A 20,439-nucleotide genomic window follows, 5' to 3' on the forward strand; every position below is an offset into this window, starting at 1 on the left:
GAGGATGAAAGAAAGAACAAAAAAAAGGAAGAATAAGATGATGATGAAGAAAGAAAAGATAGCAAGAGAAGAAAGAACAAAAAAAGGAAAAAGAAAAGAAGGATGAAGAAAATAAACTAAGAAAAGGAAAAAAAAAAAAAAAAAAAAGAATGAAGACAAAGTGAAAAAAAGAATGGTGCTTAAAAATAAAATTTCGACATTTAATGATATAATTTGTTTTTCGCTAAATGCTGAAATTTTATCCGTATATGTTGTTTTTGCTGTCCATTATTCTTTTTTTTTTTTTTAATATCAGTAATCTGCTAGTAAATGCCAATAAACTAGTGTTCATGAATGCAAAATATAGTTTATTCCATGTATTAATTAATTTGTTGTGCACTCTCTGTATATTAAATTATTAAAAGAAACTATTAAACAAGACTCTTAAATTAGTTTTTCATTTTCAACACTTTATATATATGACTATATTTATTGCTTCACACTTATAAAGATAAATTTAAAAATTTGGAGTTTATTTCCTAATTAAGAGATCGTTTTTGTTTTTGTTAATTTGTTAGTAAATGCAATTTATAAATTATAAATTATAATATATGAATAAAACAATCCTTTTAAAAAAATGATAATAAAGCAAACCGCACAATAGGCGGGCATTCAACTAGTTTAAATATATAATCTCATGTTACTAAAGTTTTTTTACTTACGGGCTGTAACTCATTTAGCAACGTAGGCTGGATATGTGGGAAGAGCTTTCGAATTCGATACGCATTAAATGCATTTACAAAGGAGCCTTAACTATGACTAAGCCCCAAGCCGGATTACGCGTCCTCATATCTGATAATGGGATTCGGATACCGGTAGTTTACACCAAAAAAAAAAAAAAACTTCAGTTTTTCTTTAAATGAGAAATAAACTGATACTATATGAGATTTGAAATCTAATTGTCAACTAGAGTTCTTGTAGCTCAGTGGATAGAGCAACTGTTTCCTAAGCATAAAATTATAGGTTTGACCCCCTATCTGGCGCGTTTAAAAAAGAAAATTGACTTTTTGTACTTGTTAAGCATACTTTATATTTTATGATTTTATGAACGTACATAAGAAAAAAAATGAATTATATGAGAAATTGAATTGCTTATGCGGTATTTTTATTATTATTTTATTTGATTATTTAATTTGAAGAAATTAAATTGTAAAACTCTTCATTTCTTTTCCACTAATTTATTAACCATATAATAAATATATTACATTAATAGAAAAATTCTTTGATTTTTTTTTTTGCACTAACAATTGAAACAATAAATATATTACAATTTAATATATCATATCATTAATAAAAGTAATAACTTTATTAATATTCTTTCAAGTAATAAAAATTTTTATTTTCTTTTATTCAATAATTAATGAAATTAAGTGTATCATTGATATTATTTCAAAGAAATAAAAATTTCAAGATTACTTTTCTAATACTCTATAAAATTTCGGTTTAAATTTGTAGTGCTTCTTTTTCCTACTCTATATTCAATTTATAATGAGATAATATTTAATCGGATACAAAAACAATTAAAATTCATGGCCCAAAAATATTGAATATTTAATAAATAAGAAGATAAATAATAAGTTTGAGCCTGTATAATGTTATTTAATTTTTTTAAAAAAAAATAATAAAATTATACACCCGTGCAATGCGCGGTCATTTGACTAGTAATAAATAATATAAAGCACACACTGGAAATGTGTATGCATAACAAGACAAAAAAATACAATTAAATTGCCATAATTATTTTTGTTCTTACAGCTTCAAACTAGCTAATTGGTGACATAACACTCAGTAGGAAGGCCTTGTGGAAATCGTCCAGTGTCTTTACAGTAATCGTATATCATGTAATTATCTTGCACCCATTTCATCTGACCTTGTCGAGCATAATCAAGCTTTTCCCAAAGCCATGAATTGTCATCAGATGCAGAATTTGTGCCACAAGAAGATGTTCCATTAGACCATACGCAGGCATTGGCACTGAAGTTCCTGTAAGAAGCAATAAATGGAGCTTGACTCCAATCTGTCTTTACAAGACCGCCTCTTGTAGCCCAATCATCAGCATTCCAGAGACTTGAGTAAATTTTCATTGGCTGATAACTTGGAAATGGAACTCCACTGGATTCCAAGTTCTTGAATTCTCTAATAGGAATGCCATCCACAAAGAATCTGAAGTTCACAAAGTACGATTCAATATAAAGAATTTGTATTTATTATTTGAAAGAAGATTAATTAATGTATTCTTACATTATGCGTTGCGAATTCCAGAGAATGGTGTAAGTGTGAAAATCGGCAGTAGGATCGAACCAGAGATAGAATTGTTTCTCTCTATCGCCTTTGCCTTGGCTGTATATATTCGTATGGAGAATATAAGGATCCCCACTTAAATTCCCCAAGAACTCAAAGTCGATCTCATCATGATTTGTTCCTAATGAGGAAACCTGCACCATATATCTAAGTATAATATTAATTATCAGAATATTAATTAAGGCTTAATTACATATACATGCAGAGAAAGAGAGACTTACGTAATAGGGCAGTGACAGTTCCAGCAGAATTTCCAGGGACAAGTTTAATCTGCATATTAATCTTAGCAAATAAATATTCATTCTTTGATTGAAATCCTGACCCAGTGGATTCATCAAGAGAGAGTGTCAGAAGATCTCCATTGTTCATTTGAACATTTCCCCATGTAACGTAAAAATCATTGTAGAAGTTACCGGCGACGAAAGCCGACGAGAAACTGATTAGAAGAGAGATTATTAACCCTACTGCTCCTCTCATACTTGAATGTAAAATGAAAATAGGTTGGTGATGAATTTAATTTGATATAGTGATTGTATTTATATAGAGAAGGAATGCAGGGAAGCGACAAGGTAAAAAAAAAAAAAAAAAAAAAAAAAAAGGAAACAGAATACAGATTTCTGTTAATAGTTTATTAGCTGTCAATTAAGAGGAAGTTGCTTTTAGGCACTAACATAATGGACATCCATGAATAATAGCATTGTTGAAAATTTTGTAGGAATTTAAGAAAACAAAAATTTGAGTAGAATAAAGTCAAAATAAACCATTTATATTTTTAAATATTAAATTTTAATTTGGATCTCTACTGAAAAAGAAAGACGATAGCTTTAACTTTATCTAAATCTCGATCAGAATTAAGTGGTTTGTATTAATGAATCTGGACACTTGCCCTTGACATAAAAAACAGACGTGCGCGTCCTTTCTAACCTACGTGATACGTTGCGTTTTTCCTGTTCAACTAGTAAAGAAAGAAAATAAAAAAAAAAAATCAAAAGACTTGGTTTTTGTTTATGCGCGTTACGACTTGAGCTGTCAGAAATACCGTCACAGTCCATACACCAACGTATTCTACCAAACGTTTTCCTATTTAACGCGCTGTCTATTAGTATTTTCTATTTTGTCATTGATGGTCCAGTTAGTATAAAATTGACTAAGAAATTCATTTATAAATAAATCTAAAAATTGAAAATTTTTTATTTTTATTTTAAAATATATTTGTTCATAATAATCTTAGAAGATTAAGAGGATGGATTGTCTAGATTTATGGAATTTATTTAGAAATTTTATAATTTTTAGTAGAATTTGGTTTAATTATATTCAAATCTATAGAATTGAGTTAATAAAATTTAATTTTTCATTTTTTCTCATACGAATACAAAAATTTTAAAATATAAATAAATTTCACAAAATTTTATGAAATTTATTTATTCCAAATAAAAGGTGTCAAGAATTGTTTCCCGCAGCTATAATAACCGCGGTCGAAAATGTGTCAAGAATTATTTCCTTGTAACTATAACTCGGTTATCAATCATGAAAATACTTTGTAACTATAACTCGGTTATCAATCATGAAAATACTTTTCGCCGATGAGTGAATCGACTCACTCACATACTAAAAGAATAATTAATTTCTTTTTAAAATATAGTTTTTGGTATATAGATGAATTCATATGTCAAACTAAGTTTAGTAAATTATAAATCATGCCAATTCACTGTAATGTTTATTTAATAAAAAAAAAATTTATGTAAGAATTTATCTAATAATCTCTTAAATTTTCATTATTGGTTTTTTAATTTATTATATATATATATATATATATATATATATATATATATGTGTGTGTGTGTGTGTGTGTGTGTTAAATTTGAAATAAAAAGACAGTTAAAAATGGACAAAAAAAAAAAAAGAACCCTTTGTTTAGTTTTTTTTTTTTTGTGAATTTTTGCATTGTTTATGTGTCTATATTTTGATTGCACTACTTACTGTATATATCTTATCTACATGTATTTCTGAAAAAGTTTGCTGTTTCTTCTTTTTCTTCTCCATTAATGGCTATTTCTTTTATTTAGTATTTATTTTATTTTATAAATTTACGGATTTTTCTTTATTTGCTTATATTTGAATAGCCACCTAATGTAGATATCTACATCAGTATATATATATATATATATTTATAAGGAATTGCTAAATAGATTCATGTTATCTAACAATTTCCTTTAGATTATTTTCTAAAAGTAGCTTATTACTGAACATGTACAACAATAAAAATATGTCAACACAAAACCCAGCTATTTTTACCTTTCCAACACACAATTTATTTATTTTTGATTACATTTTAAGATTATTTTATTCTTCTCTCATTTATTGTTGATTCATCTTCAAGTTTCATCTAATAACAAATGGACGTATGACTTGACAAGTCAAATTCAAATCGCCTCAATGCTTAAAAAAAAAAAAAAAATCAATAGTTCATGAAATGCACCGCAGCCACCTAGTCATTATTGGATTCACTCCCAATTGAATTTTTTAAAAAAATTATATATATATATATATATATATATATATATATATATATATACTAATTAGTCATTTTTATCACGTGCATTGCACGTTGTCAATTCTCATTATATTTTTATTTTTTTTATACTTTTTAATTTTTTATTTATATAATATTAAAATATAAGTTTTGTTGAAATTAAAATAAATATAATTAGTTAATTTGTATTAGACGTTACCATATAAGCTACTTGTAATGTTATTTCTTATGTGTTTGATTCTATTTTTATATAATGAAATGGTTTCAAAATAAAGTTCAATTTAATCCTTATACATAATCTTTTAGTCCCTAATTTATAAATACATATTCTTAAAATACTAATAGGTGCTCAAAAAGAAAATCAAGTTATCACACAATACCCAAACCTTGCCCTCAATCCTAAATCAATATCTATATACAGATTTAATGGAAAATAATAATAATTCTTTTACTGGTAGATAAAATAAAAGAAATGAGAAGATGATAATTATTTTGGCTATAGTGAAAGAATTACTTACCAAGTGCATTAAAGAAAGGAATATATGAACATACACACAAACTCTTGAAATCTAAAAAATGACTCAAAACAGAAAGATATAGTTCTAGTTTTTTTAATTCATAAACATTATTTTCTTTCAAGTCAAACATATTTAGGATATAAAAGAAAAAATATCAAGAAAATTAAAAATGCTTAATCACGAGGCCATCTATTTATTGCAAGGGAGATATAAATCTTTTACTAAATTAAAGTGATAGTAGTTACAAATTAATTCAATAACGAAAAAGAAAATAATAAATAAATTTTTATTAAGAATAAAACTCTTTTAAGAATTCAACATGTAATAAGAAATAAATTATATTAAAAGAATTACTAATTTGAATTTCAAAAATAACTTTGAAAATGCTATAATTTAATTAAATTTAAATTTGATGGAAAAAAAATCAAGTCAATAAACAATATTACAAAGCAAATCAAGTATTTGAATATGAATTTGAGTTTATTCAAATGTTTTATTTCTCTATTGTTCTAAGTCGCAAATTTAAAAATAAATAAATAAGTTAATTAAGTAATAAAAAAAAAGATCACATAAAAGAAACGATATATCATCTCCAAATAAACCCACAATTTTTCCTACAACCATAGAAAAAAAAGAAGAATATACTTTTTTTTCTTTTTTATTATATATATATATATATTCATTTAAAAAATAATTTTTAGAAATCATATCCAATCAAAAATGTAATTTTTCTTTTTAACCACAGGTATCTGAGCCCACTGGGCTATAACTAAATACTGCTCGCATTAGGTAGGATCAAGAAGAGATAAAGTGCTCCTAATGAGTATTTGCTTCATCCATAAGGTTTGAACTCTCAACCTCACTTAAGGAAGAAGAGTGTTAAACTACTCATCCAAACACTCATTCGTACAAAACGTAATTTTCGAATTGGCTATGACTAACACTATTTTAAAATATTCTAAATTTCATTGAGGGCAATATCAGAAATCCTATTATTTCCCCCAATTTTCACATTTATATATAGTATAGATATAGACAAATATTTACCATATAACATGTTCAAATAATTGGTTGTGCCTTAGTTAACAACTGTTTATTTTAGTCTAAATTCATGAGTATTATTCAATCAGTATGGAATGAAATGACTCTTATTTTAATTTCATTCCGAAATAATTTATACTTTGAAATTTCATTACATTCGGTTCTAAATGGGTTTTAAAATTTAATATAGCATTTTATACTATTCTATGAAAATTCGGCCTAGAATTTAGTAATTTTAAATTTTTTGGCTATAAGTACAAATATAATCTATATTGTGATATATTTTAAGATATAAATTTAAAATTTAATAAAGAATAATTAATATGTTCATTTAAAAAATTCGAATGAGGTAGTTCAGTGGCAAATAGCATTTATGGGGTTGATTTTATAGCTTAGATTATAGGTTCGAGCACTTACATGGTTGATCATTATAACTTAAGTTATAGGTTCAATCCTCAACAATGCAAATTTCCCCAAGCCGGACTCTTTGCCCCGAAGACGAGCGAAAATTAGTCCAATAGAGTGGGGTATTAAAAAGGAAACTTTCTTGTCAAGCACAATGAAAGATAAGGACAATACCTTTTCTTGATTGCTAGATGACTTCAACTTAAGAGCATATAAATTATGACTCTATGAAGCCAACTTTAGTTTTTTAATTTATGTATAGAGTTTGTTAGGCCAATATTAATTACTAATTAAGATTAAAATTTTCATTAAACTAGGTTGCTTACAATTAAACGGAAGTTTTTTAAATACTAAATTTTAAAATACTTTATTCAAATATTTAATTTAATATTTTTTGTAATTTAATATTTTATTATTCAAATATATAATTAAAAACTAAAAAGAATGAATAAAATTTCAGCATAAGAATTAGAATATAGAATTTTCTAGTATGTTACTTTCTATATTCCATATAACAGTTTTTAAAAAATGCATTCCAACATAAAATTTAGTTTGGAAAGAAAGATTTTGGATTGGAATTCCAAACTAATTTACATGTCTAAGTTTAATGACAACTCATTCAACCTCTAACTTATCCATTCAAATAATAATAACAAAAAGTCAGTCACTAATTAGCAATGAAATATATAAAATTAGTGACATATGCGTCAGTTGCTAATTAGCGTTTTTTTATCTAAAGGTGTATAATGATATTAAACTTATAAGTCACACGATTAAGTTCTGGGAAAGTATAATAAAACATAGGCTAAGGGACATTACAAAGGTGTTGAAAAAATCAATATGATTTTATACATGGTAGACCTACAACAACAACAACAACATTTTTCCTTCTAAAAAGAGTGATAGAAAAAAGAAAATGGATCTATGCATAGTGTTTATTAACCTAGAGAAAGCTTATGACAGAGTATTGAAGGGAATACTCTAATAGATATTAGCTAAAAAAAGGAGTTCCTGCGAAATATATAAGCATCATCCATACAATAACCGGTGTGAGAAAATCACGGTGTAGAGGAGTTTTCTGTAACAGATGGGCTACATCAAGGATTTGCTTTTGAGTCCATACTTATTTATCTAGTGATGTATGAGCTAACCAATAGTGTTCAAGAGGATGTTGTTTAGTGCACATTATTCAAATGATATTGTCCTAATTAGTGAAGCTAGTGAGGGAGTAAACTGAGAGTTGAAACTATAGAGGGTAAGGATTTTAGACTAAGCATAAGTAAGATGGAATACATGCACTGTTAGGTTAAAGAAAAAAGCAGGAAAGTGAGGTTATAATATTAATTGAAATGAAAGGAAAAGAAAAAAAAAAAAAAGGAGAATTTGTAAATGAAATGAAATTAAGTTACAAAATTTCACAATAAAAGTCATTTGCTAATTAAAATATTTTATTTTATATATTTATTTATTTATATGTTAAATATTTAAGATATAAAATTATTCAATAACATTTTAAAATGAAAATAACAACACAATACATTTATTTTAAATTAACGTACAAAACAAACGATGTATAAAATCTGAGGGAATCAAATAATATGGCAGTACAATTATGATTGTTATATTAACAAATCAACGAAGCGCCTGTAGCTCAGTGGATAGAGCGTCTGTTTCCTAAGCAGAAAGTCATAGGTTCGACCCCTATCTGGCGCGTATATATTTTTCCAAATTTTGCTAATAATGGAAATTCCAATTTTTTTTCAAATTTTTTTTAATATAAAATATTTAAAATTAACATTAATATTGACAAACTAACTTATAACATCATCGTATTTTTAAAATTTATCTACAAATATTTTCCATCTATGAAAAAAACAACATTATATTATTACATGTGGAATGTTTATATACATACTTACCCATATGAACATGACACATACACATATACCTTCTATCTTACAATAATTGTTATATTTAGGAATAATTAATTACACTATTAGCTAATGATAACATTCTGGAGGGAAGCCATGAGGGAATCGCTTAGTGTCAGTGCAATAATTGTAAATCATGTAATTTTGGTGCACCCATTTGAGCTTCTGTTGTATAGTCGCATCCAGTTGCTGGTTTAGCGAAGGCTGAGCATTGAAGTTTCTGTAAGAGGCACTGAAAGGAGCTTTACTCCAATCTGTCTTTATAAGACCACCTCTTGTGGCCCAATCATCTGCATTCCACAGGCTAGAGTATATCCTCATTGGCTGCTTTTTTGGGTAAGGAACACCGTTTGATTCCATGTTCTTGAATTCTCTTATGGGAGTTCCATCTACCAAGAACCTAATTCAAGAATTAAAATCAATAGTTAAAATTTATTTATTTTTTTTAAATTAAAATGCAAAGCTATCTGGTGAGGATATTTGGTATTTGAAATTTTAATTTTAATTTTAAATTTAAAATAAAATAACATCCTAAATTAAATTAAATTAATTCGATTAAATTATAATTTTTTTATATAAAAATTTAATTTATTCAATCAATACTAATTCAATTGATTTGAACCGAAACGAAGTCAAGTATCCTAGGATCTGTGTGGACACATGGCGAGAACCAAAACATGGTGCTTGCTTCGCCTGGTTGTACATTTTGGCGACATGGCTATGGCTGAGGGTGAAACATCGCACACGTGGGACAAAATTGTCTCCAAGTGCTACAGCCGTGCTCAACGAAACAATATAGCTGCTCTCAGAAATTGTTCTTTTCTTAGGCCTTGGCTTTTTTAAGAGATGGACTAAAAACTAGTTTAAAACTAACTAAAAATCAATCAGAATCACTTTGGAAAAAAGTAAATTTTTTAAAAAACTCAAAATGAGTCTATCTAATGCAGTCCCCTCGAAGAGTTCCAGGAGTTCGAACCTTGATTTCAAATCCTCTTGACCATAAATATTTTTATTAATTTAGTGAATTCAAATGAGAGAGTTATTCATGTTATGTAGCATGCAGTGTTGACGGCTCATTAAATCTCTCAATGAATATAAAAATAAATAAATGAAAACTTAAAATGGAATTAAAAAAAAAAGAAATGACTAATTAATACTTACAAAATGTGCTGAGGATTCCAAAGAATAGAATAGGTGTGAAAATGTGCTGTTGGGTCAAACCAAAGGTGGAATTGTTGCTCTCTCTCACCCCTGCCTTGGCTATACACATTGGTATGAAGTGTGTAAGGTTGACCACTCAAGTTTCCCAGGAACTCAAAGTCTATTTCATCCCATGTAAATCCTGGTGATTTCATCTGAAATAACACAATTAAATTAAGTAGCTAGCTAGTAATATAGATATACCTTGAAGAATCTAGATATATTAAATATTAAATATTTATATTTTGAATATTTTGAATTTGAGAAATTCAAAAATTACTTTTTTTTTTAGAATTTAGATATATCTTTTCACTTTTTAGTATCCAAGAATCTTTTTTCGAACTGTAAGTCGTAAAAAATTTTAATCTTTTTAATAAATGCACTTTTATTACTGAATTTTAATTTTTATTTTCACCTTAATGCAGCAAATCAACACATTGTTGATATAAATTGCCTATTTGATAAGCCACTTTTTGGTGAGACATGTTAATCTTGCCTACTATGAATATATAAATTAAATCAATATAATACTTATGTACAGAAAAATAAATTTCGAAAAGATGGACAAAAGTTATTTTAAATTTTCAATAAACAATTTAAAAAAATAAAATAAAATTACATTTTATGGATAAAAGAACATATAGAATTGAATATTTATGCAAATTAAAAATATTGGAGAACTTACATAATAGGCAGTGACAGTGCCAGCAGAGTTGCCAGGAACTAGCTTGAGTTGCATATCAATCTTGCCAAAAAGATACATTTTCTTTGATTGAAAGCCAGAGCCTGAAGTTTTATCAAGAGAAAGAGAAAGAAGCTGACCATTGTTTAGGATCTTTCCTCTACCTTGTCCCCAAGTTATATCAAATTCTTGGTAGAAGTTACCAGAAGAAGCAACCACAAAAGAGCCAACCAAAATGGAGAATAACACAAATATAAACCTACTTGACTTAGGAGAAAAGGAAGCCATTAATGGATACAGTATGGCCAGTGAAGCTTGGTTGAAAGATGAGTGTTAAGTTTATAGTAGTGAGAGAAAATACAAGCAAGAAATGAATTGACAAAAAAGGAACAATTTTCTTTTATCTTTTCACGGATCTAATAAATAGTCTTGGTTTTAATTAAATAGAGAACTTAATGCTAACCATGTTGAAAGTTGCTCTTTTTTGTAACAAAAAATACCTTTTCTTTATATATATATATATATATACTTCCGGTTAGTTGTCAAACTCGTGTCCGTTTTAACAGTCTATGGTAAATCTGATTAATCCTCATTTATTTTCGAAAGCAAATACACTGACATATAAGAGTTTGCATTCGAAGATTGAACCCATAATTAAGTTATTGTAATCAATACTAAAATGTTAATGCTTTTCTCTCAAATGTAATTAACACAGTTCACAGTTATTTATATGAAAATCTAAATTGAAACACAACCATAGCATCTACTATCAAAAATTTATAAAAAAAAAAAAAGTAATATGCATTTTCTTTAATAATATTGGCTTATTTGAACTTAAATCAATTGATGTAAAAGATTAATATTAACAAATTAGATAATTAATTTTTCGGACTATATACTTTTTATAATGTAAATTCGGAAAAAAAATCCAACAAACCTATTAAGGACAGAACAAATCCATTAAAAGTTAAAATTATAATTAAAAAATATTGAAAGATTGCATGCATTGTAGGGTTGAAGCTGTGAACAGGTGGGTATAGAAATGGTCCAAACCTGTGATGTCTTTTCCTTTTTCTTTTAAAAAAAAAAAAAAAAAAAATACAAGTTTGAAATTGTTGAACAGGTTCAGTGCTTGCCGCTTTAGGACAAACACCTGATGTTTATCTTTATCCGTTCCAGAACTCCAAAACTGGATTTTCTGCCGCCACCTCAACCATAAATCTGACAATTAACTATTAATTAATAGATATTTTCCTGATACAAACAGAAAGAAATATCTTTGGAATATTCTCGGATCAAGTCTTTTTTTTTATTTTTTAACACGTTTCTTCACTCATATAGAGATGATACTTTAATAAAATTCTCGTGGAGAGTTCAAATTGAATTTGATATATTGCTTTGTGAAATTAAATATGGTTAATGACAAATTTCAAACTTAATAATATTTGAAAGCTTTTAAGAAAATTTTTAATTCAAGTGCCTACTTCATTCAAATATAAAATTATATTTTAAATTTCTGAAAAGTGAGATGAGATAACATGAATCTTTTTTTTTTAACTCAAAATTTTAAATTTATAGCCCTGATATAAAATCTCTTTAAACACTAATAGCTCCTAAAATTGAAAAGATTGTTTCCTCACGGATTCAACTAATTATAAAGGACGAGTCCATGTCCAAATAACTTTGACGACAAAACCATCACATGAAAAACATCTCTTTCTTCCCTCTCCACTGGCTTGTGAACAAACTGTCCATATTCAATTCATGTTGAAACTAAAAGATTTCCAAAGAAATTTTGTTAATTGAATTCAAGAATATCTTTAATCAATGAATTATGAAATATATATATTTGCTATGTATGGATAAGCACAGCACTGACTGTATTTTTTTTGATATTTCGTCCTGGGATAGACTTGGATATTATTTAAATAATTTTAGAACAAATATGATTAGTAAAATTATTAACAGCTTAATATATTCTTAAATGGATTTTAATTCACTTTCATTTCTATTCGATAATGCTTTATCCACTTATATAATCTTTTGATATTTATAAACACATTTACCTACTTGCTATTGCAACCCAATTTATATAAATAAATAAAATATTTTATGAAATAAAAATGAATTATTTAGTAATGCAGATACAGCCAAAAGAAAAAAATTACAGCCATCTATAATTCTAAGGTTCCAGAGGGATTTAGTGATGTAGATCACAACCATAATATATTTGAAACTAAGCTCAATAATGGTCTCTGCTCTCTAGTACAGAAATTTGGAACTGCAGGAACCATAAGAAAATTCTAAAGAACTCAAATGATCATGATTTCAATATATGCTTAAACCGAGTTTAATAATCAAATCACACTACTGTTGCCATCCATAATGCTGGTTGTTCCGGTTTCCGCCCATCATGTTTGAACCTCGACCAGCGCCAGAACTACCATATGGAGCGCCACCTTGGGGATAATTTGGGGCACCTTGGGGATAATTTCCACCACCACGAGGGGCACCAGGCATGCCACTTGAACCATAGGGAGGTGCCCGACCATGTGGAGGATATTGTCCAGTCCCGTAGCCTCCACCTTGACCTCCACGGTTTGGATGGTTGTATCCTCCACTTGTTCCACTTGGGGGGTATCGGCCAGGCCCGGGTTTGCCATAATGGTGGCTAGGCCCTGCAGCGACCGCTGGTTGTGAATTATGTACAGGCTGATTAGGCCCTGACCTCATTTGTGCATGTGCCTGACCAGACTGCTGAATAGGTGGAAGGCGACCATGCTGCTGGGGGTGTTGCAGTTTCTGACGTTTTGCGTTTTCTTCGTGCTGTCTTTGTTGCTGGCGCTTTTTCTTTGTCTGAAACTCGTGGGATGATTCATATTTAGGTAAACTGACCGAGAAAAGGAAAACAATTGGTCAAGGAAACAAGCCTACTAACATATGCTACAATCATTGTGTTATTTAAAATAAAACAATGCAGCCAAGAGCAAGCCAAACCTCCTAGGGTCACAAGGCAATGGGTCAGTCCAGAAATATTCAGCATCAAGTGCATCCTTAGCAGATATTCTCTGTTTTATAATGAAAAATAGTAAAAAGCACAAAGTGAGATATAGTTGAACATAATTCAACTGATGCAGCACAGTGAAAATTTGAATTTTGCATTCAGAACACCACCAACTGATAATCCAGAGAACATTGCAGGGGCATTTTTTTGTCTCTCCCTCTCTTTAATCTTTTTGCATGCACTTTTTTCTGTTTTGCTAGAGTTCATTAAAACTTATCATAGATCAGAAGGTAAATAAACTGTAACCTGGATCTGCACCTAGGTTACCTCGTAAAGAGCAATTCTCATACAAATGTTCAGAGAGAGATCCATATCCATTTACTTCAAAATTAAAAAAAAAAAAAATTAAAAAATGAAAAATGCCATCTTTGCAACACTTAAAGCAGCCAATTCATCAGGCCAATGTCTATCATCAAAACCATGAGGTAAGAAAATCAAATTGAAAATAAAGTGCACACTAGTCTAAGAGATACTAGTGCAGAATGATTAATATTATGGCTGTTGGCTAACAGAGTTGTATAATAACATTAAGCAAGAAGATGGCACATACTCATAGAAGGGCTTCTAAACAAAATCAATCAGAAAGAAAAAAGCAACGCCAAGAAATGTAGAAAGCCAATTTCACTAGTCATGCATTTACATCCCTGATAACTTTATACTCTCAAGGAAAATGTAACACAGATTCATCAAAAGATGCAAGGAACCGGTTTAGTTCAGTCAGTTTACCAAACTGTGTGCAGCCCTAAGGGTGGGAATAGTCCAAACTAACGTTGACATGTAACTCCAATTTAAAAATGACAAATAACTCAACTCCTAGACATTTAACAGACATTCAGACTCCAAACCAGTAGTAGAACATAGGATAATCTAAGCCAATTCTATCATATTAAACAAAATGACTATTAAAAAAACTGATAAAAAGATACCTGAGAGGGATCAAGCATTAGCATTCTCTCCAATAACTCCAGAGCATGACGGTCAAAACTATTACACACACACCAAAAAAAAAAAAAAAGAGGTAAGAAGGCAGAAAAACTTGGGGGGTTTGGCAGGGACGAGTGGTGGGGTTTGAAGAATTAAGCAAAAGGCACAAAAATTGGTAAAACTTACTGTCTGAAAACCTCCCTCAGGCGTCTCTTCATAGGCCTTGTTGGTTTAAAATTATTATACCAAGGAGTCTTAGAAACTCCAGGCCAATTAACCTCATCTGGAGATCCACACAGCTCAAAAATCTTATTTAATTGTTCTGGCTACAAAAGTCAGAAAAAGACTATTAGAATTATAGCAAGTCAGCAAATTACTGATGTAACAATTAAAAGAATCAAATTGCAACATAAAATCAACTCCTATAACTTTTTCTCCGAATCACAACAATAAACTTTTGTTAGGGAAGTCTTGAAAATGACGAACAAGTTACCATACATGTGTCTACATAGTAATGAAACACAAAAGCTAAAAATCCAAACAAACAAGGCAATTTATGGATCAAATCGCACAGCATAGACAGCAGGATAAAAAACTTGTAAATATTTGGACAACTCCTCTTTTTAAATATAAAGTAGGTGAGAATAATTGTTGACTTTAACATTTGACTAGGGAACTAGGTTGGTTGAATGGCGTTAGAAGGGGGAAAAACAATGTTAAGAATTTAACAAGCACTCCAATAACAATAACCACTGTAATGAGCCTCAGCCCCACAGCTAGTAAAATATATATAAGAAAATTCATACAATCCGCTAAATAATAATTAAACACAAATTAAAATCTTAGTAAATTACCCTTTAATTACTCCTGTAACATTTCACCACTATTGCTTTAACCCTATAACAAATTAACAACCTTCTATGTATTTATCCCATAACTAATCAAAGAAAGCACATCTATAGAAGGCTAGCTATCAATACCTGACCAAAAACAAGATAGAAAGATCAATATCACTAGTCTATTTCACTCAAAATTATCTAGACATGATCATGATGCAGGCCTGGCAAGATTGTGAACACTTGAATAATGGGTCTCTCCCCTTGTTTTTCTTTTTCCTTCTCTTTCTAAAATTAAAATGTCATTATCCACTCAAAACACATTTAACAGTGATGCTATTCAAATTAGGGGTGGTTAAATATTGGGAATGAAAGTTAACCTACTTCATGAAAGGAGTTAGATTCTTAGATACGCCGGTGAACTTAATTGAGCTAGATCTGAAGTGAATCTTATATTTCAGATCCATATTTAAATAAGGTTTTTTACTCATATTCATAAACTGACATTCATGTTCAATAAAAAAAAAAACTCAAAAAATGAAATTAATTCATTATCAAATTCACATCTCACAATTCAAATCCTTCTGTCCAAGTGCAAGGTGATGATCATTCATGAGGCATGTAAAAATCAAGAATTCTAATCTACTTACCTCATCTTTTCCAGGAAAAATTGGTTTCCCATGAAGAAGTTCAGCAAAAATACAGCCGACAGACCACATATCAACAGCTGGACCATACTTTGTTGCTCCAAGCAGCAACTCTGGCGGTCTGTTCAAAAGAAGTAAAAGTTGCATTTTCATTTTTATGTTTCTTCATATTTCTCACATTAGTTAGGTGGAAGGAAGTAGTGCACTGTGTAATAGAAAGTAAAATTTTAGCTAATCAAATATGAACAGTCTTTTCATTGTATAAAACTCTACCTGTACCATAAAGTAATAACACGATTTGTAAGATTTCCAGTGTGATCACTTGAGAATGATCGAGCAAGCCCAAAATCTGCAAGCTTTAAATTACCTTCATTGTCTATGAGAAGATTAGAGCCTGCAATGAAAAAAGAGTTCAACTACCCATTGTCTTCTGAAGTAAAAAAACAATATTCAATGATAAATTATTTGTTTCCTTAATTACCTTTTATATCACGATGAAGCACTTGGTTTATGTGACAATAGTGAAGGCCTGTTAAAAGCTGCCTCATATAACACTAAAGAAAAAAAGTGCAAGAGTCTGAGATAAAATGATGAGAAGAAAGGATAGTGTCAATGTGAAGCACCAGAAGCTCCATCTCATCTTGATACCTTAATTTGAGGAACTGAAAATCTCATCCCAGGACGATCAGCAAGACCTGTCAAATCATGGTCCATGTATTCAAAGACCATGTATATTCCACCTTTATACTTGTTACCATCTGCAAACCAACATTACAGTAGTCATTAATCAACTACCCTTAAACAATCTGACCATGTGCATCATTGGATGCAAAACCATCAAAAGAATGGTATGTGCATGCACATGTGCACTTGGATGGACACATCCACACACTAAAAAATTGTGATAAACCAACAGCAAAACATGCAAGAGTGGAGGACTTGCCTGTCCTCCCCTGCTCATCCTTCTCAGGACCTGAAAAACAGCCCAATAAATTTAGATATCTAAAGGAAACAACTCCTACACTATGTCATGAATAATTACATCAAAAGTGCAACACCATACATGTACAATGAAATTGGAAAGCTTACAGCCTTACCAGGAGAAGTCACGATCTCTTTCAACTTAAGCACGTTTTCATGATGTAACTTCTTTAGAATTTTGATTTCACGTATTGCTGTAATGGGAAACTGCAGAAAATTCAAGAATTATTTAATAGTGGAATATATATTTCTTTTCTATATTGAGCAAGATAAACTGACAACCCATTTTTAACTCATTGAACTCAGACACAATGCATAAAAACTAAAAGTATAAAAGGATTAAACAGAAGATATAAAGGGATATATCAATGTCAATCAAGTAATTTGTACAAACAAATAAACTCATAAGAATATAAATGTACCCCTTCTCTTTCATTGTCCATTCTTATTTTCTTCAAAGCAACTATTTCACCTGTCTTGCGTTCTTTGGCCATGTAAACCTGACTGCATGAAGAAAAGCATGCGCGCCAATCATATTAATGTCATCAGCTTCAAAAATCATAAAGGAAAAAATATGGAAATTTTTCTTTGACAGAAATTGAAAAAAAAAAAAAAAAAAAAAAAGCTATGAAGCAAAGGGCTGGACAAGAATGTGAAGCATGTTTAAATTATAAGATACTCATGCTTGTGTTCTTTACAATATATTGTACTATTTGTTATTTCTGTTCACTTTTCAAAGAAATTCAAGGCTGGGCAATAATGAACAGCTTGCAGGAAATTTAGACAGTGGAGAACTTGAGGTTCGCAACGATGAAAACTGCGTTGAACGTTGAAATATTCTTCTCAAAATTATGAGTACCAAGGACATCGTTTAAAAAATTTTGGAAATTGCACAAACAATAAATACCACTTGGCAGAAAAAAACATCAACATCACATTATGTTGCTCTTAGATTATGGAAAGACATGCTTAGATTCATTATTTTGTCATGCCGAATTACAAGCATAGATGTTTTAAAGGAAAATTATGCACTTAGAATAAATTTCTACTATCTCTTACTTTAAACAGTCCTAATCGCATCATCTTATTAGCCCAATATGAACCCAAAGTAACATATTTTCCAGTTTTTTTCCACTAATCAAACATTTCAAATACATTCCAGATCTCAACTTGTGTTTCTATACAAGACATTCCTTCTAGCAGATCATACCTATAAACCCTCTGTTCACCATTGTTCTCTTTTCAAACATCCATGCAGTCAATAACTAATTACTAATTAGTTTACAGGAACTAGATCTCCTCTCTTTTGATACAAACCATGAAATTCATTAATTAGTCAAATTTTTGCACACAATAAAAGTAGCAATTGTCAGATTACTTAAGCTATCTCACATTTTGGCACTGTTAACACATGCACATATCCATTCAGCAATAATTACACCCTTTGTTCTTTTTAGGCTTTTATGTGGGTGAATTAAGGCAAGTATGTATGGGTGACACCATTAACAACTCTCGTTACTTCTCAAAATCTATCCTTTACCAGACATCTCCATCCACAAACCCAAATGTTCAAATTCTCAAATTCATTCAACTTAAGCTTTTCATGAAGCTTCATAACGCATCATGAATTCATTACACTAATGTAACCACAACCACAAGACCATCAGAATATCCTATATGGGTGTAGACAGAAATTAATTTGAAACAACATTAGATTTTGCAAAACCCTAAATTTAAATTTAAAAAGAAAAAAAAACATGCACACACACAAGGAGCACCAAAAAGATAACAAATTTGACGGGGAAAAAAACTGACCCATAAGTACCCTCGCCAACCTGCTCCAATTTTTCAAAACAGTCGACGCTTCTTGAACCCCACAAGGGCGACTCATGGATATTGAGCTGTCCAGCGGCCGCAATAGCCATTGTTTAATCCTCCAACCTTATTCTTCTTCCCTTTGTTTCTTGATTGCTAAAGGTAAAAAGTCATAATATTTCCATCTTAAATGCCAAAATAAGAAAATTACAAAGGGAGAAACAGAGAGACAGCGAAGACATGGATATACCTTGTTGTACTGAGACTATGGAGTTCAGACCCTCGATCAAGAGAGAGACAGAAAAGAACAGTGGCCGTTGTGACGACAGAAGTGTGAAGGAGGAATAGAATTTGACGAGTCGTGTTTTGAGGATGCTACGCTATTAGCTTTTTTGTGTTCCGAGTACGATTTCTAAAACGATGTCGTTTAATTGGTAGGAGAAGACCAACAATGCATTGTTAATGGAGTATACGCCTGTTTGTACCGGCTTGTTTGGTTGAATTACATGTGTAAAAATTCTGTGAAATTCAATTAAATTCTACTTTTTATCTATTTGATTTGACTGGAATGCATAATTAAATTTTAAAATTTTAATTTTATGGATTTAATTACACCTAAAAATAAATTTTATCAAATTTGATTGGAGTATAATATTATTTGTTGGAGTAGATGGTATATATTTCTCTTTCTTCATTTACAATAATTAATAACTCAATAATAAATTTACTACATTAATAATAAATCCTTTAATTTAATTTTCAATAGTTAATAACATCATAACAAATTGATGCCATATTTTCTTTTTTTTTTAAATTTTAATATTTTAATTTAAGTATCTCCTAATTTGAACAGATTCTTATTCAAAAATTATAAAATTCTTTATTTTTTTTCAATGTTATAAAGCTATTCATTTTCTCTTTCCAATAATCTAGGGATGAGCAAAAGTATCGACCGAACCGACTCATTTCGATTTGATTTGATTTGATGTCCAAGAGAGATTTGGTTAGTCGGTTCATTCGGTTTGAACCAAATTTATTGTTCGGTTCAATTTGATTACACAAAAATTCAAGGTTGGGCTTAAAACCGAACCAAAATGGTAAAATCGATAAAAATAGACCGAAATGACTGGTTTGATTTGATTGATTTAATTCATATACAAATTTTGGTCCACTTCGATTTATTGTAAAGAAACATCGGTTTATATTTTATGGCTTCGATTTAGTTTGAACCAAACCGAACGTTTATTCAACTTTGCAATAATCTATCTATCTATATATAAATATACACAACAATAAAAGCCGACATGGCATTTAGAGATTTGAATTATTGACTTGGGATCTAATTTGATATTATTTAATTTATCTAATCTTTTTATACAAAAAAATTATTATTACATCCCTATATATATCGAAATACAGTCACTTTATCTCTGCCATTTTAGAAATGCTTTTTGAAGTCTTTATAATTTCAGTCCGTCGATCATTTAGTACTTCCATCCCATTTAGCAGTGAAGTCAATGAA

General features: G+C 29.6%; 2 protein-coding genes, 1 non-coding gene and 1 pseudogene across 4 annotated transcripts; 1 reads left to right on the forward strand and 3 right to left on the reverse strand.

Annotated features, from left to right (window-relative positions):
* Positions 1–1,606: 1,606 nt before the first annotated feature.
* On the reverse strand, positions 1,607–2,835 carry LOC105635611 (putative xyloglucan endotransglucosylase/hydrolase protein 23; annotated as a pseudogene). The gene is made up of 3 exons (XR_016322228.1): positions 2,562–2,835; positions 2,281–2,474; positions 1,607–2,202 (listed from the first exon to the last, which is right to left on the reverse strand). The product of XR_016322228.1 is annotated as a putative xyloglucan endotransglucosylase/hydrolase protein 23 (transcript).
* Positions 2,836–8,477: 5,642 nt separating this feature from the next.
* On the forward strand, positions 8,478–8,550 carry TRNAR-CCU (transfer RNA arginine (anticodon CCU)). Its single transcript has one exon. It is a non-coding gene; the product is annotated as a tRNA-Arg (tRNA).
* Positions 8,551–8,703: 153 nt separating this feature from the next.
* Positions 8,704–11,106, reverse strand: LOC105635612 (putative xyloglucan endotransglucosylase/hydrolase protein 25). Its single transcript, XM_012218694.4, has 3 exons — positions 10,654–11,106; positions 9,930–10,123; positions 8,704–9,168 (listed from the first exon to the last, which is right to left on the reverse strand). The coding sequence occupies exons 1-3, from the start codon at positions 10,936–10,938 to the stop codon at positions 8,838–8,840; spliced, it is 810 nt and encodes a 269-aa protein (XP_012074084.1). The 5' UTR covers positions 10,939–11,106; the 3' UTR covers positions 8,704–8,837.
* A 1,652-nt stretch (positions 11,107–12,758) lies between these two features.
* Positions 12,759–19,327, reverse strand: LOC105635613 (cyclin-dependent kinase C-2). Its single transcript, XM_012218695.4, has 13 exons — positions 19,168–19,327; positions 18,918–19,073; positions 17,525–17,606; positions 17,219–17,309; positions 17,065–17,094; positions 16,770–16,879; positions 16,603–16,675; positions 16,395–16,515; positions 16,125–16,242; positions 14,825–14,964; positions 14,641–14,698; positions 13,648–13,718; positions 12,759–13,540 (listed from the first exon to the last, which is right to left on the reverse strand). The coding sequence occupies exons 2-13, from the start codon at positions 19,025–19,027 to the stop codon at positions 13,018–13,020; spliced, it is 1,527 nt and encodes a 508-aa protein (XP_012074085.1). The 5' UTR covers positions 19,028–19,073; positions 19,168–19,327; the 3' UTR covers positions 12,759–13,017.
* Positions 19,328–20,439: the final 1,112 nt, after the last annotated feature.

This window comes from Jatropha curcas, chromosome 8 (assembly GCF_041381405.1).
Source record: "Jatropha curcas cultivar XTBG-Jc1 chromosome 8, XTBG_Jcur_1.0, whole genome shotgun sequence".
NCBI lineage: Eukaryota > Viridiplantae > Streptophyta > Magnoliopsida > Malpighiales > Euphorbiaceae > Jatropha > Jatropha curcas.

Bases quoted from the DNA above. Each gene is read 5' to 3' on its own strand.
- LOC105635612 (XM_012218694.4), bottom strand. From the start codon at position 10,938: ATGGCTTCCTTTTCTCCTAAGTCAAGTAGGTTTATATTTGTGTTATTC. The intron at 10,124-10,653 runs GTAAGTTCTCCA...GTGTTATTTCAG, and splicing joins GCACTGTCACTGCCTATTAT to ATGAAATCACCAGGATTTAC. The intron at 9,169-9,929 runs GTAAGTATTAAT...TTCTTGAATTAG, and splicing joins TGGAATCCTCAGCACATTTT to GTTCTTGGTAGATGGAACTC.
- LOC105635613 (XM_012218695.4), bottom strand. From the start codon at position 19,027: ATGGCTATTGCGGCCGCTGGACAGCTCAATATCCATGAGTCGCCCTTG. The intron at 14,965-16,124 runs GTAAGTAGATTA...TGACTTTTGTAG, and splicing joins TTTTTCCTGGAAAAGATGAG to CCAGAACAATTAAATAAGAT. The intron at 13,719-14,640 runs GTATCTTTTTAT...ATTATAAAACAG, and splicing joins TAATGCTTGATCCCTCTCAG to AGAATATCTGCTAAGGATGC.